This window comes from Apodemus sylvaticus, chromosome 1 (genome assembly GCF_947179515.1).
Source record: "Apodemus sylvaticus chromosome 1, mApoSyl1.1, whole genome shotgun sequence".
Taxonomy (NCBI): Eukaryota; Metazoa; Chordata; class Mammalia; order Rodentia; family Muridae; genus Apodemus; species Apodemus sylvaticus.
Window position 1 is genome coordinate 114,252,295 of NC_067472.1, and position 26,469 is coordinate 114,278,763.

Here is a 26,469-nt window from a genome sequence, read left to right on the forward strand (position 1 = left end):
GCAGAAGAAAACGGGCTTTGATTAGGTGGTGGACATAGAAGTAGAGGGAAGTGAGTAGACTTCTGTTATTTTGGGGATAGAATCAATAGGACTGGAAGGTAGATTTGGTGATGGAGGTGAGGAGACCAATGCCCTAAGTATTATGCTCAGGTATGTGACATGAGCCACAGGGCCAATGTTGATGCCACTCATTAACCTGGAGATTCAGAAGGAGGAGTAAGTGGGGTTAGGTCAAAACTTTTAGTATCAGTATGTTGCTGAAAAACCCTCTAGAATGGGTGCATATATACATATGCAGATAATTTTCACCTAGTGAGATTAAAGTGGGCAAAATAAAAGAAGGAGGAGTGGGACAGAATTAGAATGAGCAGAAAATAGAATTCCAAAGTCCTGGGAAAGGAGGTATGGTCTGGGGGTGGGTGCAAATCAAAGCTGCTCAGGTCATGTGATGTGAAAAGCACATGCCAAAGTAACCACAATGCTTTGATTTGCAAAACACAGAAATGTTTTCTTGTTTCAGAAAAGTGATTATAGGGTATAGATAGAAGAGAAGTAAATCTGATGGGTTTAGGCCATCGTTAGGTCCTGATAGCTCTTTATTGGTAATATTTTAAAGGAGGGACCAATTAAGATCCCCACTGGAGTGGATGGCAATCAATATAAGAACCATGTCCTAAGAGAAACAAGAATAATCACAACAACAACAATCACAACAGAACAAAATAAAGCAAAAACCACAAACCTGGACAGTGAAGCAGAAAAATGAAGATGACAAAAAGATAAAGATAAATGATGAAGAGTTTTCCAGTGTGCAAAGATATCTCTGACAGCATGCCTGTATTCCCGCAGGGGCACCTGTTCTGCCAGGTCATCAGCCCCTTGGGCTTGAACCCCAGATCTGTCACTTAGTGGATGATCTGGCATCAATCAAGCAATTTCTGAAATCTTTAATTCCTCACTTAGAGAAGCAAAATGATGATCACATCTATTTCATACTTTGATTTAGAATCGAAGGAAATAACTCATAAGAGGAACTTTAGCACAACGCCTCGCTCAAGGAGAGTTCAGTGTTCAGAGCTGCCCGTATGTAGCTGACCATAGTCATTGCTACAGTCTAAGTGTCTTCCTTTCTCCCTATAGCACTGAAACCTCAGCTCTTTAGCTTCTAAATTGTACAGGTCACTATGCCAGTAAATAGATATTTGGGGAATTATTAAACACGTAGAACTTAGTTAACATTTATAAATCACTCTGAAGTGTTGGTAAACTTAAATTAGTGCAAATACATAAAATTTGTTCTGTGGTTGTAAATTTCTTATTTGTTTCTAGCAATTCTAGCTAGAGCTAAAAGTTTGTTATTTAAATCTCTGAGCTGACTATTGACTGTTAAGTGGATTACTTAAAACATGAAAAAATAAAGGTATTTTTAAAATGAAGATCCTTTTAATTATTTTTATCTTGAATCTCTCTAAAATCTGTATTTTCTCAGCCCAAACAACATTAGGAAGACACTGATTCTGAAAACATAATTAAATAAGCAGCTTCTCTGCACAGTAATCTTCTCACTGCCTCTTGCTACACTGAACTGCATGAATCTCATAGATCACTAGATTCTATGTTTCCTACCTCGCTTTTTCTGGGATTCTGGCTACTATGGGACAACAGGATTTCCATCCTCAAGCACAGAATATTTAGATGGCTTAGAATATTTAGGATATTTATGTATAGTTGTGTTCAATCTTTAGACTTAGTAGAATTTGCTTACAAATTTGTTATGGAAAAGCACAGAACATTCTAAGGTCAAATTTAAACTGCATATTGATTGGCAAGATCACGCAGTGGGAAATCCCTTAACCTTCCTTGACTTTTGTATTTTCACATACATAGAAATGAATTAAATGAGACAGCTTATATAAAAACCTTACAAGTAGCAAAATAGAAATTTGTTTATGTTCACTGTGGTTAGATAGAAGCAATTAATTCTATAGTCTTAAGAAAGTAGTTAGTTCCTCAGGGAGCCAGTTATATGATGACTTTAATTTAATATTCTAATTAACATGTTAAATGATAGTAATAATATGTACATATTTAGGTCATTGAATCTGAGGCATAGTGAACATTTCTTAAGTATTATTTAAAATACTTAGGGAATGTTCTCTTTCATCCCTCTAATGGTGAAAATGGTGCTGGAACGATATAATTATTTCCTTATTAAACACATGGAGCTCTACATGATCGTGTCTGAGGTGCTTAGTGAGCACAGCAGAAAGTACAGAAAAGCCATGTTCTTAATTTCTCCCATCGTACCATGGAAGCAGAACATCTCTCCACAAGGAAGGTGCTGAGTGCAAGAAAAGTGGGCGGAGACGAATTCCACCCAACCATCCTTGTGGATGCACATGCAACTGGAGAAGATGATTTGAGGAAGCGCATGCAGTACCTGGTCATGTCAGAGTCAGGGAGCAGGCCTAGGTGGTAGTGGGGGTAGGGAGTTGAGAGAAGAAAGCTTTTGTCACACTCAACAGGGGAATAGTGCCTGGGAGAAGCAGGCTTATCACACAGTTTATTCACAGTGCTGTAAACAGGTTCCGGAGGCCTGGTGACACAAGAGGGAGAAAAAGGACGCATAGTTAGCACACACGAACACCGATCATGCAGCTAGTAGCATTTCACTGTATCTTAAAGTTAAAAACCCAACTCAGTGACATTTTATCAGTGTGTCCCAGTACAAATCAAATATTCTACTGCTTATATTTATTACATCATCCATTATTTGCAGATTTATTCATGCACATATTGACTTTATTCCTAACCTCAGTTGAGCATAGATATGGCACCATGAAAGTGTTTAGTGCCATGTGACCTATGCAGGGGGTTTTTTAGAAGAGCTTCTGATAGGGAAGTTGTTTTAGCTAGGATCTCCATAATTTATCTCCTACTGAATACTTCCCTCTGCTAACAAGGGACTCAAAGCCACATGCTGACTTTAGTACATCAATAACTAGTACATCAATAACTATCTTGGGTCATGAACTGACCTATCAGATACAGATAAATTAAACAGGGAGTTGAGTGTATTGGATGAGGCCACAGAGCTGGTAACACTGATGACATTACAGTGACTCTGGCTTTCTTTCATGGGGGATAAAAGACGATTTTCTCGTTTAAATAAAATTAAGTATTTTTTTTAATAAAATTTAAGACTGTAGCTTTAATATAAAGCCTTTTATAAGGACTAATAACATCTTGTTATATTTGTAGCTAACTGGACACTGTCCCTATGCAGAACAATATAAGGAATGCTATTTTCTTACTGTATAATCTGGAGTTTGTAACTATTCAGAGAACTCATGAATCTCTGTGTTAAATCATTGCTGGTGTCTGATCTAAACTGCCAGCACAGGATCTTGAAAAAAAGAAGTTAATGGGTATAAAACATTTCTACAATGATGTAACCTCCATATTCTATTTTCCCAGGAGAGCTGATTCAATTTTCAGTCTGATGTTGACTCTACAGACCAAGAAAATTATGTTACCATTTTTTCTAGTTCAGTTGTACCATATTTAGAGAAAAACAGAACCAAAGTTGACCAATATGGGTTCTAAAAACCCATATTGTATTCAGCTAAATTAAAGATGAATGATTCATTTTTGGAATACTATAAGACATTCAAGACAATGAAAACTGATCTTGTACTTTGCTAAGAGTTGAACTTTGTAACCTTCCTTGCGGTTTTGTAATAATTTTATATCTATATAATATTATTATATTATTCACAATTCAATAATTCAGTGTTCAGGAAAAGTTGCAATACATAGGGCTTTAGAAAGAGGTGCTCATTTTTCTCCTGCATATAGTCACTCCTAATGCTCTTTCATCATGAATTGATTACTTATCTATGCTTAATCATTTTTAGTCAAAGCCTTGTGAATCCAGAGATAAGTTACTGGTGTCACAGGTTCATTTAATTCTGTTCTTTAATCTGAAACTTCTTCCTTGTTGATGTGTTATTTTTATATGATCATGTGTTAAAGACTAGGCTTCTCTGACTCATGTTTTTTCCTTGGTTGTAAGAACACTTGATACATATGGACATGAACCATCAAGGACTGTGACACAACACACTTGACTAAGTCCTCTTACAAGCAAGCAGCAAAGTCAAAGCGAGGGTGAAAACGAGGTTCGTCTTTGCAGCTTTTCAACCCATAGCTTCATTGTAGTCCTAGAATTCTTCCATGTAGCGTGTAAAATATAAGTGTCAGTACAATAATAGTAAGTGCTACCCAAGCTACATTCTGAAAGCCAGTTCTTCTTTACTGAGGAGAATACATTTTCCTGGCTCTTTAAAGGAAGCCCTAGATATTCTGAGTATTTTTAGGTCATCATTAAGTCTACAACTTTTTATATCATTAGTTTTTACTTTATAACATGTTGTCATTGAAGAAATGGAAGAAAAGCTTTAAGTACTTTGCATGTAGAGTTTATGTAGCCTCTGAAGAACGAGTCCCTTGTGTTAGTCTCTGGGCACAGAGTCACTCCCCTTATATATAATGTTCCTTCAACACTACCTAGCCCTGAGTTCCAGAGGGTCCAATGTTCGCAGCTAGCAAATTAGCCCTTTGTAGTTATGTACTCTGAGACATCTGTAAAGAGAGAAAAGAAATGGCAATAACTGTCCCTTGGATCTAGTGTCTGGAATACATGCCACCATCACTCCAGTAAAGAAATGCAGTGGAGATATAATTTTCTGCAGTCTGAGTCAGCCAGTCACAATGGAAGGTCCTGTTCATCTTGTTATAAGCACCCAGAATCAGAACATAATGAATATGGAAATCCAATCAAGGTGTTTATGTGTTCTCTTTATTCTGTGGTTATCCTCTGGACGGGTGGACGGGATCGTTGATGATATTAGTGAAATTGCTAAGTGAATTTATAAATAAATCATTTATCCTGCCATGTACTTACCAAAGGCCATAGAAGAATGACTTCTTAGTCTCATTTGCTGAGCCATCAGCATTGATTCGCTCATCTATGGGTTTATAATTGCAGGCTCTTGTAGCATATAATTAACACAATCCTGGCCCTTGATGATCTTTGTCTTCTCTGAACTCCATTAGCACTTGCTGTTTGCTTTACTTCCTTCACATTTTTAATCACAAATGCATGCACAACTAGGGCACAATGGAGAGGAATGCAGCGTCTATACCCTATTTAGAAAAACTACCCTGCCTGCAAGGGCCCCTTCTCTCACTTAACAAAAATTTAACTCAGTCCCTGCATAGCCAGTGCGACTTAGACCATTTGACCAGAACTGGGCACCTCCTTCTTGGTATGTTCATTATGTGTGGTAAGGATCAAAATAAAGAGAGAAAAACAAACACAAAGCCTAGTACTATTTAATTGGATTTTTCTATAAGAACAGGATAGTTATGAACAACAGCAAAGAAAAAGAAATTAGCTGGCAGTATAAGAAAAACATTCAGACATACACAGTTACTGTAGACGTGTCTTCTAATGATAGAGAACCTAAACATTGCTGTCTAATGTCTTCAGGTTCACAGTCTGGCATCATTCTAGAATAACAATGTAGATTCATCCCACAAGGCAGCCTAGGAGGAGGATGTAGGCTATTGAACATCCCTGATTGTTCCCTTATGACATTTGTTGTATAATGAAAATCAACTTCAAACTTCTTACCCTATACTCTTGACAGAGCTTAGGTCAGATCTCTTGCTTGCAATTAAGAGAAAAATAAAACAGACACTTTTCATTACTGGAAGTGTATTATGCTGCTCAGGAAAACTGACAAAACCTGACTCCACAAAACCTCACAGTATCTTAGGCCAGTACCAAATTAATTCTGTCCTTCAAATTTTGATATTTGGTTCATGACTGTTTCTTTTGCATTAGTTTTATTGTATGAAAGTGTTATCACTCATGCGTATTGTTGGTGTTCCTTTAAATTTTGCACCTGCTGTGAATATCTAGTGCCCAGTCCCAGTCCCCCACAGTAAATGTTGATAAGAATGATGGGCATTTACACAATGGAATACTGTTCAGCTATTAAAAACAAAGACACCACGCATTTTGCCAGCAAATGAATAGAACTAGAGAATATCATCCCAAGTGAGGCAACCTAGATCCCAAATGACATACCTTGCATGGTATGCACTCACTTATAAGTAGATATTAGCTGTAAAGTATAGAATAACCATGTTAGTTACAAACTACAGATTCAAAAAACCAAACAGCCAGGAGGACCCAGGGGATGATACTTGAATCTTTCTCAGAAGGGGAGATAAAAGAGACATTGAAGGTGGATGGAAGAAGGGAACTGGATGAGAGAGGGGATATGGAGGGGCACTGGGTGGTGGTAGTGGGGATTGGGTGTAGGGAAAGCAGGGGAGAGAAAAATCCATAGTGGGCAGAGGGGGCCATCTCTAGGATATGTTAGAAACTTTGGACAGGTTTTACTTACTCCCAGGACTCTATGGGAGTATCTCTACCTGAGACTCCTAACAGTGGGGATATGGAGACTAAATTGGCCTCCTCCTATGGTCAGTCAGAATACCCAGTGGAAGGATAAGGACATCAGTCTACCCACAAACCCCTTTACCCAAGGTGTCCCACCTATAAGATGTTCAGAGACTGAGGGAATGAGCAACCAATGACTTGTCTAATTTGAGATATATCCCATGGGCAAGAACCAATCCTGACACTATTAATGATACTCTATTATGCTCGCAGATAGGAACTTGGCATGACTGTCCTCTGAAAGGCTCCATCAAGCAAACAATGTAAACAGATGCAAAGACCTATACCAAAATTTGGATGGAGCTCAGAGGGTCTTATATAGATGAGTTGGAGGAAGGACTGAGGGATCTAAAGGAGTTAGGGACTCTACAGGTAGACCAACAGGGCCAACTAATCTGGACCCCTGGGGACTCCCAGAGACTGAGTCAACAACAAGGAAGTAAGTATGGTCTGGACCTTGGTCCGCTGCTTATATGTAGGAGATGTGAAGCTTGGTCTTCATGCGGGTTCCCCAACAACTGGAGCAGGGGTTGTCCCTGACTTTGTTGCCTACCTGTGGATCCTGGTCCCCTAAATGGCCTTGTCTGGTCTCAGTAGGAGAGAACACACCTAGTTCTGCAGAGAGTTGGTATGCCAGCATGGAGTGAAACCTTGGGGAGGGGGCTCCCCATTCACTTCTTGAGGAGAGAGGGAAGAGAGAATGGTAGAAGGAGCTGTGTGAGGGGAGGAGGGACTAAGAGGAGGGGCTTTGATTAGATGTAAAATCAATAAATAAATACATAAATAAAAAAAAAGAAAAAAATGATAGGCCTGTAAATGTTCTTGTTGTATGTAGCACTTAAAAACTCTCAAAACAAAGAGCTAAAACTTATTGTTTTAAGAAAACAATAACATTGACTCACAGTTTATTGGGTTTTCCAGCTCCCCATCTAAGCCCTCATGCTATCTCAGGCAGGGTCTTGGATAATTTTACTGTCCTATTTGGTTCACATGGCTCTTATTTTCCCTCTAGCAATTAACCACTAGAAGCCAGGATCGAACCTCATTTATCTTTGCCATGCCCTTTGTCTCACTAGATGTAGTGATGTATTGAGATGGCACTATCACTGAAAATGTCATCACAGCAATCTGTGCTTTCTTCTTCAGCACAAACTATAAAAGAAGAGTACAGTAGTGTAGTAGGATCAATTGGTATCTGTGTTACTTGGCCTTTCATCATGGACATCTATTTAAGAGCATAGATATCTAGTTAACACACCCAAATGGATAAAATGGCAAACCATCATATTCTCTGTCTTCCTGTGGTAGCCATCTATGGCTGCTCAGATGGAACTCTCACCATATTACCTTAAAAATATATAAAACCATCTGCATCAGTGATGACACCTGGGCCACCAAGGGCTCTAGTGACTAAGCATCTGAAACATCAGTTGACAGAGCATGATGAACACGTTTTTTAAGCCCCAAAGGATGCCATACAGTTCTGGTCATAATACACTGTTTAGTAGTCCAGTATTCATAAGAGTAAATATAATAGATTGGGGCTAATACAGCATCAGGGTACAGTTTTCAAACCATCTGAAAGCAGTCAGCAGGTAGAGAGAATGTTGGATTTGTTCATCTATAAGTGCAATGACCTTTCATGATCATGAATAATAATGACACTGCTTTCTCTTATTCCAAATGTTTAGCATTTGAGGAACATTTTATAAGGCCCTAAGGCATGATGTGGTGGGATCTAGTGGCAACTGGCCTAGATGACATGGAAGAACAGATTCAACCTCCATTCTAAGCACCTTAAGTTCAGGTTCTAAAATTCCTCATAAGGCCCTTGGCATTGTTGCCTCTCTCATCATTTTTGTCTTTCTAAATTATTACATCTCCACACAGAGAACTATGCTTGTACCAGGCTGGCAAGGATATAAACTAAACTTCTCAGGGGGTACATTGTTAGGCTGCAGAAAGGTGAAGACAATGAGCGAGCTCTGTAAGATTTTAGTTTTGGTTCTTTGAAATTCTATCTTGTTGATATCAGAGATCTTTTGACAGGGGCTTCAGCACTGCCATCTAGAGAACAGGATGGCTGCAAGGACAGAGTATTGCTGAGAAAAATAGGGAGTGTGTCCATGAAACACTCTCTTATCCCAGGTGCTTACTGTGGAATCCCCAAATGGCCACCATTATTATTTTGTTTCTCTTCCAAACTTCAATCACCCAGGAATGCACAGCTTTTCAGAGCATTGCCCTCTAAATGTGCATACACGGCAAGGAAGCCTTCATCCACTTAACCTAAACCAGGCATTTTACACAATTGGACTTTATGAACTTTGACTTTTCTACAAGGAAAAACCAAAGCAGTGACTGTAATAGCTCTTACTAACAGAAGTGTCTTTACAATGGTGCCTTCGAAAGGCTCACTTCCACTCCTTGCATTGGAATGGTAACTCAGAATCTGTCTGAGCCCTGGAGGCTTTTGATCATCTTCTCTAAACTTCTTAGTTATTCTTGTTGCCTCTACCAAAAGACGAGGGCCAACTCTACTTTATCACGTGTGCCTGAATCTTATAGTATTATTTTATTCTGGTAGGTTCAGAGCTGTGGTGTCATTTCAGACTATTGGGCCATAAGTGATTTGTTATTAATTATGATCTTTGCACCATGATCTGCAAATATTTTTAAAAGTAGAAAATGGGATTGGTTTAGCATGTTCCCTTTATCACCAGCACTCTCAGTTATATTTTAATATGTTTACTCATTTGAAGGGAGAAAGGATAGAGTTAGCAGTATACCATTCCAAGATCATTTTCAAAGTTTTGAATTATTGAGATGTTTTATTTATTCCACAGGGGTGCTTAGGTTTGAAAACTGTTGGGATAAACATGGGTCATACATGCTTTAAATGAACGAGTTGACGACCAGTGATCCTGACAAAGGAGCAGAGCGAGAGTCATTGTGCTTTAATACTAGATTAGCACATGGAGATACAGGATAATTTAGGGGGTATTTTGAAAGATATGAAAGTAAAAATTATCTGAGACACACAGTTGCAAAATTATGGCCAGTCCAAGGCCTCAGAGACTCAGACTTGGGTTCTTGGAGAACAGGTCAATATGTCTGATATTAGTGCTTAATCTCTTAGACTCATAAAATCTTTCTAAAGATTTTCTTGACTTTTTTCCTTTTAATTGAGTTTTAAAGGTAAGATATAAATCTACAAAATAATAATTTAGTAACTACCTAGAATTCATGTGTAAAGGAGTCCAATAAAACATGAGCTATCTAAATATATAGAAACTCTAAGCCACAGAGTTTCTGAGATTGGTAATTTGGATTCCCTATGAGTGAGATTATGCAGTGTCTGTGCTTCTGTCTGCCTTGCCTACCATGCTTCCTCCAGCCTGAGCAGCATGTAGATCCTTAAACTTGCCAAGTTGTTTTAAACATCTTTGGCCCCCAAACTGAAATGCCTTTATTTTGACTTGCTGTTCCTTTTTCTAGACTCACTTGGATATGATGCCTGTGAAAAAGCCTTTCTAACACCACCCCACCAGGCAAGGTTAATATATGGCCACTGACAGACTCATACTTAACTGTAATGATTTGCAGGGATGGCACCTCCTGTGATTTCTAAGCACACAGTAGGCAGCACCTCTGTATCCATTGTGTCTAGCCTAGATGTGGAGGGGGACAGCATCAAGTGTTTGTTGAATAAACAAATCAGATGAGGGCATCTGATGGAAGGTTGGAAATGCAAAATCAATAATAAAATAAAATATTCCAAAGACAAATATGACAAAATGATTAAAAACTACCTAATATAATTAAGCACTAATAAAATAATCAGTATTTTAAAGATGTTCCTACTACTAAATGAGAAAAAATAGCACTCAATAAAATGCAGACAAAGCTTACTAGCATCCAATTACAAAAAAAAGGTAGAAATAGTAATCAGGTATGCACATATATATGCTTGACCCCAGGGGAAATGAAGTTAATGCAAATTAAATTGAGTGCCCATTTCTATGTCTTAGTGACAAAGGATCTCTGAGCTAACACATCATCATTTAGTTTTGGTATGGTGAGACAGACTCATATTGTTGGTGCTATGGGGTGTGAAACCTCTTAGAAGTTTTCTAGAAAGCAATTTAGCACTATATTTCAGAAGCTTTAACCATAATCCTGTCTTTTGTTTCAGACATGCTACCTATAGTCGACTGTCTTAAAAAGAAAATCTAAAAATGTGCACGCAGGTTTTTATGGAGAAAAAAACCATCTGGTTAGTTATCAGAGCAAAACAGAATAAGAAAATATGATATTTGACCAGGCCATAAAGGCATGAAATACAAGATATACCCACAAGATGGGTTATAATAGTCATTGAAGTTGATTCAGTTCATGCAAGGTTTACTGATTTAGGAAATCTATTGCATTACATCAAATGCTGTACAAATTTGTCCATGGGGCTTGGGGACATGGGTGGTGTAAGCATGTTTCCTTCCTATGTTTGCAAATTCTGAAACAAGGATGTGAAACATGACACTCTTCTCTTTATTCTTTCTGGTCTTTTCTTTACTTGTTCTCAGTCTCACTGGAAATTACCTTTCATATAAAAACAAACAAACAAAAACAAACAAACACTGTAACAACAAAGAAAATAGACCCAAAGTCTAATTATCTAGATGTAAGATTCATCACTTACGAGTGTTGTGGTCCTGAGCTGAACAAACTGTTCACCCCTATGCCTCAGTTTCCTTTCCCATGAACTTGAATATACCTTCCTCTAATAGCATCTACCACAGTGAAATGACCATCACACAGGTTAATGGGTAACTGGGCAGTAGGCCATTAGGTTTATGTGTCTATTTCTTGTCACTTTTGAGGATGAGAACACATTCTTCAGTGATCAGTTCCCCTTCGGATGATCTAACCACATTTCTAATTATTTCTAGGTTGCCGAATTTAGCTAATAACAGTATGGTGCTCAGTTCCATTTCAATTTCAGATAAATAATTAAGAACTGTTCAGTTAAACTACACAGGGCACATTTAAAGTGTGTTTATTATTTATAATTGCTTAAATTAAAATTTAACTGGACATTTTTATTTTACTGTGAACTATCCAGTTCCTTTGCATTCAGGCTTTCCTAACTAACCAGTACTCTACCACCAGCACTGGAACCAGTACTCTACCGCCAGCACTGGAACCAGTACTCTACCGCCAGCACTGGAACCAGTACTCTACTGCCAGCACTGGAACCAGTACTCTACCACCAGCACTGGAAAGACAGGCGTCTATTTACTCTGAGGAATAATTTGCTATTGCATTTCTTTTTAGACTTGCTGTGTTCTTCAAATTATCAAATGTGCTTAATTTATTCTGTCAACTGCCTCATATAATGTCCATGTAAATTTCTGCATGAAGACATACTTTTAAATAAAAGTTGAATATATATATTTGAATAAATATATATACATTTGCCAGTGCTTTTGTTTTCAAATTACACATTGTATAATATATATATATATATATATATATATATATATATATATATATCAGGATGCAACATTATTTTTAATTGAAATTGAAATAGAGTTATATTACTTCCCCCTCCCCCTTTATTTTCTCCTTCTAGCCCCATCCCAGCTAGCCTTCCACAAACCTTCCAATCTCCCTCCACCTCTCAAGTTAATAACAGCACCATTATTATGCCACCCAATTGATGTGGAGCTCCTGCCTGCACACAAGTGGTCATGCTAAAGCACTACAGAGTCTACAACTTAAAAATTCCATTTCTGAGAATGTGCCCTGCCAAGCTGAGCACAACAGGTATTTGTAGAATTATCATTAATGATAGAGCTTGAATAGGCAAAACACTGGGATAGCAAACATGGTCATTAGTATTGTACACGCATGTATGTAGCTTGCAAACAGGAACATGATCTCTAAGAGGCTCCACCCAGCAGCTGATTCAGACAGATGCAGACACCCACAGCCAAACAGTGGGTGGAGCTTGAGGACTCTTATGGAACAATAGGAGCAAAGACTGCATCCCTGAAGGGGATAGGAACTCCACAGGAAGACCAACAGAGTCAACTAGCTTGGACCTTTGGGGCTCAGAGTCAGAACTACTAACCAAAGAACATACATGGACTGGACCTAGGCCTTCTGCTCATATGTAACAGATATGCAGCTTGACCATCATGTGGGTCCTGAACAACTTGAATGGGGTTTATCCCCAAAGCTATTGCATGAGATATGTTCTACTAGCTGGGCTGCTTTGTCTGGACTCAATGGGAGAGGAAGCACCTAGCCTCAAAGAGGCTTGAAGTGCTGGGTGGGAGTGGGGATGGGGCGGGAGGGACATCTGGGGGACATCCAGGAGAGCTGGGGTGGAGGAAGGATTGTGGGAGGATAACCTGAGGGAACCAATGAGCAGGATGTAAAGTGAATAGGTTAAAAAATTAAATAATAAAAGACCATTGTTATTTGAGTAGATTTGATGACATGCAAGATAGCCACAATCTTTTTAAGTGAAATAGAACTAAAATAGCATATATAGTTGAATTAAATTTTTGTGATTGATAAAGATGTGAAGTATGACACTAATTTTATTCTTCTACTTAGTATGGAGAGAGAGAGAGAGAAAGAGAGAGAGAGAGAGAGCAAGAAAGAGAGAAAGGAAGACGCTTATGCCAAGTAGTTCATTCAACATCATTTTATTTTGGGATAACAGCTCTATAAAACTTCTTTTCTACCACTATTTTATATCTCCTAGATGACTTTTCAAGGATATCAAAATTGCTCAGTGTATAAAATGATGGCCAAAAGCCTTAAGTCTACATATACGGTATATATCAATTTTGAGAAAAACATTTGTGCCACTATATCTAAGTTCACAAAAGCCACCATAATATGAATAATATTTTCTTTGAGCAGTGTGTATAAAGGAAAATTTTGATTTTGATCACATGTTTCTGTTTTAATTTTTAGTTTTACTTTATGAAATAATAGATCTTAAAATACCTCCTTCTAACTATGAGGCATAAAGACTATATTAACTAGTGTGCCAGTGGTAATCATTTCACAATGCATATTTAAACTATCATGTTGCATTCCGTGGGTACATATATATATTTTTTTACCATATTTCAGTAAGGCTAAAATAACAAAGAATTCTATGTATTTTTTTCTACTTGAGATGGATTGTATAGAGGAATTTGTTTTGGGTACAAATAGCAACCCATCTTTCAAACAACCCAGAAAAAGGAAATAAAAATAATTCCTTCTGAGGTTTTTCTCTCAATGATGAGCAGTATGTTTCTATGAGATGTCTAGGCATTAAATAGGTACTGTTACAGTGTTGTAAGCATTCTTGTGAGTAATAGCTTATGACTAGCAGAATAGTTTAACTGCTCTCACCATATTTGTACTTAAATTTTTTAGAGTCTCAAATGTTTTCAGTTGTGCAGATATACTCAGTGCCTAAAAAATTTCAGCTAAGGTTTAGTTGGCTTCAGGGAAATGATGCCCCGCTAAAGTCCTTTTATAGAAAGGATGACACAGTTAACACAAATTTACAGTAACTGTAGTCGTTTTTTACTAGTGTGTCTATTCATTCAGCTAGCATTTCTTTAGTACATTTAGAAATCAGACAGGGAAGCTAGGGTACAAAGGAAGGAGCTTGCTGTTTGGGGCTGTAAGATCTGGGATGGAATGCTTTTCTACTACGTGTGTTTGTGTGATTGGGGAAGTTCCTCAAATTGTCTAAATCTCAGGTGCCTTGTCTGGAAAATAGTTTTTAATATCTACTTTATAGGATAATTGCAAGATGAAATGACATGAAATATGCCAAACTTCACAAATCACCTATCAAGGAAATCACTATTTTTATGTACTAGATACTTGTCTAGGTGATGTGGATGTCTAAGAAATTGATTTTCAAACTCGCTTCATCTTGATGAAAGTATATGTTTCTAAATAATAAGATTAAATCAGGATAAGCCCACGGGAGGACATGAGTCTCTATAGTCCCCAGATTTTCTCATCATTTTCCAACTACTTGTCCCTTCCTGCAAGTTTTGAGATAACTGTATCTATGATTCTGTTACTGATGCTCATTTAAACAAGAAATACCCCTCCCAGCATATCATTGGCCTAAGAACGTCAAGAAGATTCTGTAAGTTTGCATTGAAAATGGCAATAAAGTCCATTTGGTAAGAAGACTATTGGTTTCTCTTAAAGATTTGGAAACTGGTGCTTTATTGTGGAGTTTGGATTTAACCAATGGATGCAAACCAGTGGGTCTAGCAACACAGACAACTAGAATAACAGCATTATGGGGATAAACTTAGGGAGACTGGCTGTTCTTTCAGGGTTAATATAATAAACTAAACTTATGTCTCCTCTATATAATCAATTCAGAATACATCCCACAGATGGGAGAAATTTTAGAATTATATATTCTGGTTGCAGTCAAGGTGGAACCAGGGACGAGAGACCACATGAAGGTCATAATAGAAACACTGAAAAATAAGGGTCAAAACCCCAAAACCCCAGTGGCTTCCCTCAGTTCATGCCAGGAGTTTTAAGGGATGCTGGAGTTAGAGCAGTGAAGAGGGGTGACATGTAGAATATGGACTTGAAAGTCACAGTAACCCATCTTGGTTTTTAAAAAAAAATCTTTTTTTTTTCAAGACAGATACATCTTGGAAGTTTGAGGGTGAGTGCAGATGAGGTATGTGAGAGGAATAGTGGAATACAAGATTGATACAATTACAAGAAGCTCTAATTTCCAAGACATCTTATATAGTTGTATGTTTCATAATCTTCAGTTTTCACAATAATGGATTTTTAACAATGGATAATATATCTATGTATGCACATATACACATGCATGCAAGCACACTCCCATATGTACATATATCTGAGCACATATGCACATACACATGTATACACACACACACACACACACACACACACACACACACACACACACACACACTGTTTTATATACTGAAACTAAAGCTCAGAGAAGGCAAGGTTTCAAAAGGAAAGAATGGCCAGACTATGACTTGAATGTATATCTCTTGACTTTGTTATCTACTGTGTGATCCTTTACTGATGCAAATTAAATGGAGAAATGCAAAGCAAAATAAGCATGTGTACTAGCTGTGTGCATTATTGAATGTGTATGTTTGCAAGATACCCAGACTACTGGCTTTTCAGAAGGAACAGCTTTTAAACAGATACAAGGCAGGTAGGTAATAGTCAACTATAGGGTGGGAATATAAATGCATCCATCTCTCCCCAGCCACTTTCTTCTGCCTTTCATATGAACTGATCAGCAGCCTCTCCAGACTCTGGTCCATGCTTCTCCATGACTACACTGTCAATTCTGCTTTCAGGTGTGCTTGAGGAACTGAAATTCCTAGGATCCCTGTGTATTAATAAAGAGAAGCTTCAGTGGGAAATGGAGGTCTCTCTCTCTCTCTCTCTCTCTCTCTCTCTCTCTCTCTCTCTCTCTCTCTCTCTGTATCTATGAAGAACTTACACTAAAAGAAGCTGCCTTTTTCTTTAGAAGCATAAGTAAAATTAAAAAGGGAAACATGATTATTTCCTGAACCTTAATACTCTTCCCAGTCCTTTTGAAGCAAATATAGAGCTGTGAACACTCTCATGCATCACTGGAGATTCGAGATGTGGGAAAGAAGATAGACCTGGAAACAGTTTTGTTTTTGACTTTCGATTTTCAAATATCTGAGCTACTAAAGGATTGGTGCTCAATGAGAATTGGAGAGAAAAGGCAGATAAGGGAAAGCTTATTGTGCAGTGTAATTTCATTTAAAGGAGATTAATCAGTGCCTTTAAAAAAGTGTCTTAACATGGTAAGCTTTGCACTGCTGCTTTTAATGATGTTTGGTACTTTAAAATATAGCATTTAAGTTCAAATTCTGAATTTGATAGCTCTTGTTCAGGAGGAATGAGTACCTTTCCTTGGACATTACCACTAAGCATGTCCTTTCAGCAGTTCATTGTTTTTATCATACTCCAGAGAAATACATGTTTTCTTCTAATATGCTACATTTTGCCAGACTATTTCAACAGTCTTGAAATAGTCTGACATCAAAGAAGTGATGACTTTTAGCTCACAAAACAAGTTAGGGCATCAATATCACCAGGGATTTTAGTTCTGCTTGTTTGATTTAATAAAAAAAAATACCTCTTTATCTTTAGCTTTTCTTTGGTATAATAATTATCTATTTCTTTAGATAACAGATTATGTTCTTTCTGAGAAACCTATGATCTAGTCTTATATTTGAATTGCATCAATTCTTTCCACATTATAGAAAATTAATTATTGCACACTCATTTTCTAACTTCAAAATAATTAGCTGATAAATGCTAGCATTTGTTCAGTAAATATTAATTTCCAGTTTTAAGAGAATGAACAAAATAATTATTTCAGCCGTGATTATATACCTTATGCATTTAATTTCACCTTGAAAGCAGATGTACGGTCTATTTATGTTTTCAGTCTTGTGCCATTTTGTCTTTCTGTTTTTCCACGCCCAAGGACTGAACTGAGACTTTCTATGCCTATGCTTTCTCTGCAAGTGCTTTGCCACTTGGCAAATCCCTCTCCCACCATCCTATTATGTAAACCTCTATGTTCTTTGGAAAGGTGAAAGGAAGGTTTTCCTCCATTGACTTTTGAATCTCATCCTACTAAGCCCAAGTAGCTAATGCTAAAACCAACAGTGGAGATTAATAGTCTTAGCATTAATGGTTAATCTCCAGGTCAGGTTGTGCTATCTCTGCATTCTGTCTTTTATATAAATTAGCTGACTTAAACTTAATAATGAATAAGCTAGATACAGGGGCAACTGAGGTAGAGATGTGATATCACTTATCCAAGATCAGACAGCTGGTGGAATCAAACTCTGACTTTGTTTACTTGTACAATCTATGCTTTTAACAGAGGCAGATTCCCATATCTGGATCATGGGTTGTAGGTTTGCCACTTGCTTTCTAACAGTTTTAAGAGAGATCATACAATCTTCATCTCAAGTTCTCCAGCTGTAAAATAGTCTTCTCTGTCCTTTTATATGTTTTCCTAGAATATAAAATGAGAAATAGAGAAAGTATCTGTCTGTGTTGTGCCAGATAGTGTGAAAGGTTTCCCAACATCATTACAAATTCAGAGCAGAACCTCACATAATTAACTTTGAAATCTTTTTGCTATCACATTTATTTCAGCTATTTCATTTTGCCTTCATCTTCTGTCTGAAGGTGGCAAATGAGTCTTTCAAAAAAGATTAGGGGAGAACAAAGCATAAAGCAAAAATATTGGGCTCCAATAGATCAGTTGATATTTCTATAAAGAGAGTCTACATGAGAAAGGACTCAGTTCTGTGCCAAGGTCATCCCAATTTAAATCAATTATAGGATCAGGGAAGATGCTTAAATGTTGACATGCAGAGCTATAAGCATAGATAAGTTTTCTCAGGAAAAGTTCACAAAGGCAGATTCAGTATGGAGTAATAGCCAGCGAGACATGCATAGAGATCGCATTACCCCCAATCTGGCGCAGTACCAAAGCTTATTGCTTCCTTGAATCAGGTTGCAACTGTTTCTATAATGAGGAATCATATAAGACCTTTGAACTTGAAGCACAAGGAAGATTCTGGAAATCCTAAAGTTAACAAAGCAGCTATGTGTTATACCAAAAAGGATGGAGAGTCTGGAGTTGATTTATTCCAACTGCATGACCTTTAGTAACACGGTCAAGAGTGTGACTTGCAGAACCTAGATACCTATATTTAAACCTAGCTTTTTTATAATAGCACTCTGTCTTGGTGCCTCATTATAAAATGGAGATGAAAAAAGGTAAAACAGTTAAAAATTTGAGTTATGGAGTAAGAAGTCACTGAATTTATATGTGCAACATTTAATCGATAGTAACACTACACAGGGTTTACTGTCACCAAAATCTTTTGCATCAGTTTTTCTTTTTTTATTTTTTTTTAAATATTTTTATTTTCTATATTCTTTGTTTACATTCCAAATGATTTCCCCTTTCCCGGATCCCCCCTCCCCATATGTCTCATAAACCTTCTTCTCTCCATCCATCCTCCAATCACCTCCCTCTCTTTTTACACAGGGTTTACTGTTACCAAAATCTTTTGCATCATTTTTTCTTATAAAATGAGAATAGCAAATACTTTATTTAAAGGCTACATGGGATATTTTATGTTTTCAGACAGGGTAAAAATTCAGAATGTGGTAACAGTTATTATGAATTATTCAAGACATGTTTTCATATTTTATTGTTGTTCACCTAGTCCTAGTGTTGACCAAAACGGTTTATAAAGAAGATGAAGCATGCCCTTTATTTCATTTAAATGGTTGAGAAGCACTGTTAATGTCAGGGCAGCTGGGATGGCAGATCAATGTGATAACTCATCAATATGTCTGGTATCAAATGAACTTTAATAAACCATTCTTTTCTCATATGCTTTTTCAGAGTTAATGTATTCCTGTATGTGATAAATCCATAAGTAAGCCTAGACTTAATGATCCTTTTCCTACCTCTCCGTTTTAAATTTTATGTTGTAAATGTTTACCTAGATTATTAGTAATGAAAGGTAAGGATTAGTGCTTCTGTAAGAAAAGGGAAGGGAGAAGAAACTCAGTAAATGCTGGCTACCAATTTATCTTAATTCTGGGATCAGTTCTTCAATGCCACCATGAACAAAAAGTGATTTTTCGTACTGTTGAGAAAGCAGAGACGGTGCATAACTTCGTGTTATATAGCCATTGAGCATTGAAACACATTATAACCATATGATACCTACTGTTATCTATAGTCACCATACTGTACATTACATCCAGAATACCTATTTATCTTGCATAGCTGAACTTGAATATTTGATGATAATCCTCTCATTCTCCATTGATTATAGAGTCTCAGTACTTCCCATGTCTACCTAGTTCCCAAAAGTATGCTATGTGATTCTATTTGTCTTACTTCCTCCAAAGAAATAGTTATATAGCTGGAAACACTGGAAGTTTAAGATATTATGTAAGACTTTGGTGAGCTATTCAATAATGTCCTTTTAAAGAGGATCAGAGAAAAATATTATATTTTTAATAAATTGTATTTTTGAAAGTAATTATCAGATGTTCTAACTAAGCCATTTAATGTGTCATATTTTACACACTCTTTTTTTATTAGATATATTCTTTATTTACATTTCAAATGTTGTCCCCTTTTCTGTCTCCCCTCCCCTGAAAATCCCATAAGCCATTTTCCCTTCCCCAATCAACCCTCCTCCGCTTCTCTGTCCTGATATTCCTCTATACTACTGCATCAAGTCTTTCCAGGACCAAGGGCCTCTCCTCCCTTTGGTGTCTAACAAGACCATCCTCTGCTGCCTATGAGTCTGGAGCCATGGGTGACTCCATGTATACTCTTTGGTTGATGGTTTTGTCCCTGGGAGCTCTGGGAGTACTGGGTCACTCATATTGTTCCTCCTGTGGTGCTGCAAACCTCTTCAGCTCCTTGGGTCCTTTCTCTAGCTCCTCCATTGGGGACCCTAAGCTCAGTTCAAAGGTTACACACTCTTGTAGGATCCATAACTCACAGTGGAGTCCACATGAGTTAGTGAGTATTGGTGCAAAGAATAATTACTACAGTTACCTTCATGTGTTATGATGCTAGTTAAACAGTGTACTTTGAAGCACATTGTAAATATTATATAATGGTTGGACAGATGGCTCATCACTTAAGGGCACTGCTGGTCTTCCAGAGACAGTGATTTCAATTCCCAACACATTAGACAAATGGCTCCCAACCATTTGTAATGGGATCTGATGCCCTCTCTGCTCTGATGCTCTTTTTTGGCATGCAGATGTACATGCAAATAGAGTACTCATGCTCATAAAATAAAACTTAAAAAACATATATAAATATTACCTTGGATTCTTCTAAATTCCATTAGGCATTTAAATAATATCTGCACATAACAGGCTATGTTCTGATCCCAAATATGGTTTATCAAAATCATAAGCCAGTGTTGGTGCCAGAGGATGAATTGAAGAACCTCTCCCTTATAACTTTGTGTATAAGTTTTATGCTTTTGAATTCCCTTACACTTTGGACTGTGGGTAAGCTATCATAAGAAGTTTATTTATTTATTTCTTCCTGGTATTTCTAATCTCTACCACTTCCATAATCTAGCAGACAATTCTATACCTATTGCCATATAGGCTCATTGGACTCAGTGGTCAAAACAACAACCAAGAGTGTGGCCAGAATAGCGGGTGGGAGGAGGTAGGTCAAGGATTAGGGAGGAGGAAGTGTGAGATAGGGATGGTTTGGAAATTTCACTCTCTTAAAAATACAAATAAAGTGCTCGCTTCGGCAGCACATATACTAAAATTGGAACGATACAGAGAAGATTAGCATGGCCCCTGTGCAATTCCCCAATAAAAAGACATAGACTAATAGACTGTATAAGGAAACAGGAACCTACAATTTGCTGCATACAGGAGACACACCTCAGTGTCAAAGATAAAAACTACTTTAGAGTAAAAGGCTGGAAGACAATCTTACAAGCCAATGGTCACAGGAAACAAGCAGGAGTAGCCATTCTAATATCAGATAAAATTGACTTTCAACCTAAAGTCATCAAAAGAGACACAGAAGGACACTTCTTGCTGGTCAAAGGAAAAATCCACCAAGAAGAACTTTCAATTCTGAACATCTATGCGCCAAATGCAAGGGCACCCTCATTTGTAAAAGAAACTTTACTAAAGCTCAAAGCACACATTGCACCTAACACAATAATTGTGGGGGACTTCAACACTCCACTCTCCTCAATGGACCGATCGGGAAATAGAAACTAATCAGGGACACAGTAAAACTAATTGAAGCTTTGGACCAATTGGATTTGACTGATATTTATAGAACATTTCACCCTAAAGCAAAAGAATATACCTTTTTCTCAGCACCTCATGGTACCTTCTCCAAAATCGACCATATAATTGGACACAAGGCAAACCTCAACAAATATAAGATGATCGAACTAATCCCATGCCTCCTATCAGATCACTATGGTGTAAGAGTGGTTTTCAATAGCAACAAAAACAACAGAAAGCCCACATACATATGGAGGCTGAATAATACTCTACTCAATGACACCTTGACCAAAGAAGAAATAAAGAAAGAAATCAGAGACTTTTTAGAATTTAATGAAAATGAAGGCACAACATACCCAAATCTTTGTGACACAATGAAAGCAATTCTAAGAGGAAAACTCATAGCACTGAGTGCCTCCAAAAAGAAAATGGAGAGAGCATACACGAGCAGCTTAACGACACACCTGAAAGTCCTGGAACAAAAAGAAGCCAATTCACCCAAGAGGAGTAGAAGACAGAAAATCATCAAACTCTGGGCTGAAATCAATCAATTGGAAACAAAGAGAACCGTACAAAGAATCAATGAATCCAGGAGCTGCTTCTTTGAGAAAATCAACAAGATAGATAAACCCTTAGCCAGACTGACCAAAGGGCACAGAGAAAGTATCCAAATTAACAAACTTAGAAATGAAAAGGGAGATATAACAACAGAAACTGAGGAAATCCAAAAAATCATCAGATCCTACTACAAGAGCCTGTACTCAACACAACTGGAGAATCTGGAGGAAATGGACAATTTCCTTGACAGATACCAAATACCAAAATTAAATCAGGACCAAATAGATCATCTAAACAGTCCCATAATGCCTAAAGAAATAGAAGGAGTCATAGAAAGTCTTCCAACCAAAAAAAGCACAGGACCAGATGGTTTCAGTGCAGAATTCTATCAGACCTTCAAAGAAGAATTAACACCAATACTCTTCAAACTATTCCACAAAATAGAAACAGAAGGAACACTACCCAATTCCTTCTACAAAGCCACAATTACGCTGATACCAAAACCACACAAAAATCCAACAAAGAAAGAGAACTTCAGACCAATTTCCCTTATGAACATCGATGCAAAAATACTCAATAAAATTCTTGCCAACCGAATCCAAGAACACATCAAAACGATCATCCACCATGATCAAGTAGGCTTTATCCCGGGAATGCAGGGTTGGTTCAATATACGGAAATCCATCAATGCAATCCACTACATAAACAAACTCAAAGAAAAAAACCACATGGTCATTTCATTGGATGCTGAAAAAGCATTTGACAAAATTCAGCATCCATTCATGCTTAAAGTCTTGGAAAGAACAGGAATTCAAGGCCCATACCTAAACATAGTAAAAGCAATATACAGCAAACCAGTAGCCAGGATCAAACTAAATGGAGAGAAACTTGAAGCAATCCCACTAAAATCAGGGACTAGACAGGGTTGCTCCCTTTCTCCTTATCTTTTCAATATTGTACTTGAGGTACTAGCTCTGGCAATTTGACAACATAAGGAGGTCAAAGGGATACAAATTGGAAAGGAAGAAGTCAAACTATCATTATTTGCAGATGATATGATAGTCTACCTAAGTGACCCAAAAAACTTCACTAGAGAACTCCTACAGCTGATAAACAACTTCAGCAAAGTGGCAGGTTATAAAATCAACTCAAGCAAATCAGTGGCCTTCCTATAGTCAAAGGATAAGCAGGCTGAGAAAGAAATTAGGGAAATGACCCCCTTCACAATAGCCACAAACAGTATAAAGTATCTTGGGGTGACTCTTACCAAACATGTGAAAGATCTGTATGACAAGAACTTCAAGACTCTGAAGAAGGAAATGGAAGAAGACCTCAAAAAATGGGAAAACCTCATGGGAAATGGGAAAATGCTCATGGATCGGTAGAATCAATATAGTTAAAATGGCCATTTTGCCTAAAGCAATCTACAGATTCAATGCAATACCCATCAAAATCCCAACTCAATTCTTCACAGAGTTAGAAAGAGCAATTATCAAATTCATCTGGAATAACAAAAAACCCAGGATAGCTAAAACTATTCTCAGCAACAAAAGAAATTCTGGGGGAATCAGTATCCCTGACCTCAAGCAATACTACAGAGCAATAGTATTAAAAACTGCATGGTATTGGTACAGTGACAGGCAGGAGGATCAATGGAACAGGATTGAAGATCCAGAAATGAACCCACACACCTATGGCCACTTGATCCTTGACAAAGGGGCTGAAAACATCCAATGGAAAAAAGATAGCCTTTTCAACAAATGGTGCTGGTTCAACTGGAGGTCAGCATGCAGAAGAATGCGAATTGATCCATCCTTGTCTCCTTGTACTAAGCTCAAATCCAAATGGATCAAGGACCTCCACATAAAGCCAGACACTCTGAAGGTAATAGAAAAGAAACTGGGGAAGAACCTTGAGGACATCGGTACAGGGAGAAAATTTCTGAACAGAATACCAATAGCTTAAGCTCTAAGATCAAGAATTGACAAATGGGACCTCATAAAATTACAAAGTTTCTGTAAGGCAAAGGACACCATCAAAAGGACAAATCGGCAACCAACAAATTGGGAAAAGATCTTCACCAATCCACATCAGATAGAGGGCTAATATCCAATATATATAAAGAACTCAAGAAGTTAGACTCCAGAAAACCAAACAGCCCTATTAAAAAATGGGGTACAGAGTTAAACAAAGAATTCTCACCTGAAGAACTTCGGATGGCGGAGAAGCATCTTAAAAAATGCTCAACTTCATTAGTCATTAGGGAAATGCAAATCAAAACAACCCTGAGATTTCACCTTACACCAGTCAGAATGGCTAAGATTAAAAATTCAGGAGACAGCAGGTATTGGAGAGGATGTTTAGAAAGAAGAACACTCCTCCACTGCTGGTGGGGTTGCAAATTGGTAAAACCACTCTGGAAATCAGTCTGGCGGTTCCTCAGAAAACTGGGTACCTCACTTCCAGAAGATCCTGCTATACCACTCCTGGGCATATACCCAGAGGATTCCCCACCATGTAATAAGGATACATGCTCTACAATGTTCATAGCAGACCTATTTATAATTGCCAGATGCTGGAAAGAACCCAGGTATCCCTCAACAGAAGAGTGGATGCAAAAAATGTGGTATATCTACACAATGGAGTACTATTCAGCCATTAGAAACAATGAATTCATGAAATTCTTAGGCAAATGGATGGAGCTAGAGAACATCATACTAAGTGAGGTAACCCAGACTCAAAAGGTGAATCATGGTATGCACTCACTAATAAGTGGATATTAACCTAGAAAACTGGAATACCCAAAACCTAATCCACACATCAAATGAGGTACAAGAAGAAAGGAGGAGTGGCCCCTTGTTCTGGAAAGACTCAGTGAAACAGTATTCGGCAAAACCAGAACGGGGAAGTGGGAAGGGGTGGGTGGGAGGACAGGGGGAAAGAAGGGGGCTTACGGGACTTTCGGGGAGTGGGGGGCTAGAAAAGGGGAAATCATTTGAAATGTAAATAAAAAATATATCGGATAAAAAATATAAAAAAAATACAAATAAAATCAACAATATAGAGTCAAGCAGATGATCTCTAAGATCTAGCTCTACAACTCTAGAATCTTTGCCAAAGCAAACTAACTGAACCACCCCCTGCTTACTTTTCTTGAAAAAGTTCATCCTCCAACTCTAAATATCCCCAGTGACCATATTTTGTTAATGTTCCTTCCAATGCCAAATTCATTTTAGCCACCAGAGGTATGTAAACTTCTCATGTTCTCAGGCCATAATTCATATTGAAATCCTCATGAGACAGCAGAACAGAGTCATTCTGTTCACTGTAGTCACTGGGACCTAGGCCACTATATGACACTTACTTTGTAGACACTGGGCCAGCATTTATGCAATGAACAATACACATTTAATTTTCAAGATCATACTGGACCAAGGAAGAACCAGAGAATGAAAACTCTCCAATGGTACCCAGAAGAGCATCGTGCATGGTATGTCCACCAAAGCAGAGACCTTAAAATATAAACAACATTACTGTACTGAAAAACCACAATCATTCTAAAAACTAGCTCATTACAAAAATTATCCACAGTGTTCTCAATCTCTTCTCACTTTTTTAAATGAAGAGGAAAGAGATTTGAACAATGCCTGAGGTACAACAGTACCCTATTCATGGTCTAGGTATGAGCATGACTTCTTCATGTCCTTACAAAGGTGAGAGAATTAAGAAAGAAGGTCTTTGGAAGCAAAGTATGAAGAAAACTACAGTGGAGAGAGGGAACTTGTAGAGCCCACCTCCAGCAGAAAGACAGGGCATCAAGTGAGGAATGGGGTTGCCATCCCACTGTCAAAAACTCTGTCTCATAATTGTTCCTGTCTGAAAGAACTGCAAGGATGGAAATGAAGGAAAAGAAAGTGCAGCGAAAGGCCCAAAGTGAGATCCAGCTCAAGGGGAGGTCCCAAGGCTGGACACTATTACTGAGATTATGTTATTCTCACAAAAAGGGGCTTATCATGACTGCCCCCCGAAATACCCACCAAGGAGCTGAAAGAGTAAGATGCATATATTTGCACCCAACCAATGGACAGAAGCTGCTGACCCCTGTGGTTGAATTAGGGAAAACTGGAAGAAGCTGAGGAGGAGAGTGACCCTGTAGGAGGACTAACAGTCTCAATTAACCTGGTCCCCAGAGACCTTTCAGACACCGGATCACCAACTGGGCAGCTGTTATGAGGGCCCCTAATACATATATAGCAGAGGACTGCTGTGTCTGGGTTCAGTCAGAGAAGATGCCCCTCACTCTCAAGAGACTGGAGGTTCCTGGGAGTTTAGAGGTCTGGTAGGGTGGGGACATCCTCCTGGAGACAGAGGGTGGGGAGGGGAGGAGGTATGGGATGTGGAACAGTCAGAGGGTGGCTGGAAGGGGAATAAAATCTGGAATATTAAAAAAAATGAAA

General features: G+C 38.0%; 1 protein-coding gene and 1 non-coding gene across 11 annotated transcripts in view; one reads left to right on the forward strand and one right to left on the reverse strand.

The window, feature by feature from the left end:
• The window catches only part of Dlg2 (discs large MAGUK scaffold protein 2), a 1,203,331-nt gene that overhangs the window by 435,819 nt on the left and 741,043 nt on the right, over nucleotides 1-26,469 (reverse strand). For 6 of the 10 annotated variants that reach the window (XM_052158733.1, XM_052158754.1, XM_052158717.1 and 3 more), the window contains one exon: nucleotides 2,441-2,596. The exons of the other annotated variants lie outside the window; for them this stretch is intronic. In XM_052158733.1, the coding sequence (XP_052014693.1) occupies nucleotides 2,441-2,596 (156 nt within the window). The remainder of the gene's footprint in view (nucleotides 1-2,440; nucleotides 2,597-26,469) is intronic. 10 annotated transcript variants of the gene reach the window in all.
• LOC127676627 (U6 spliceosomal RNA) lies at nucleotides 20,946-21,047 on the forward strand. Its single transcript, XR_007976080.1, has one exon. It is a non-coding gene; the product is annotated as a U6 spliceosomal RNA (small nuclear RNA).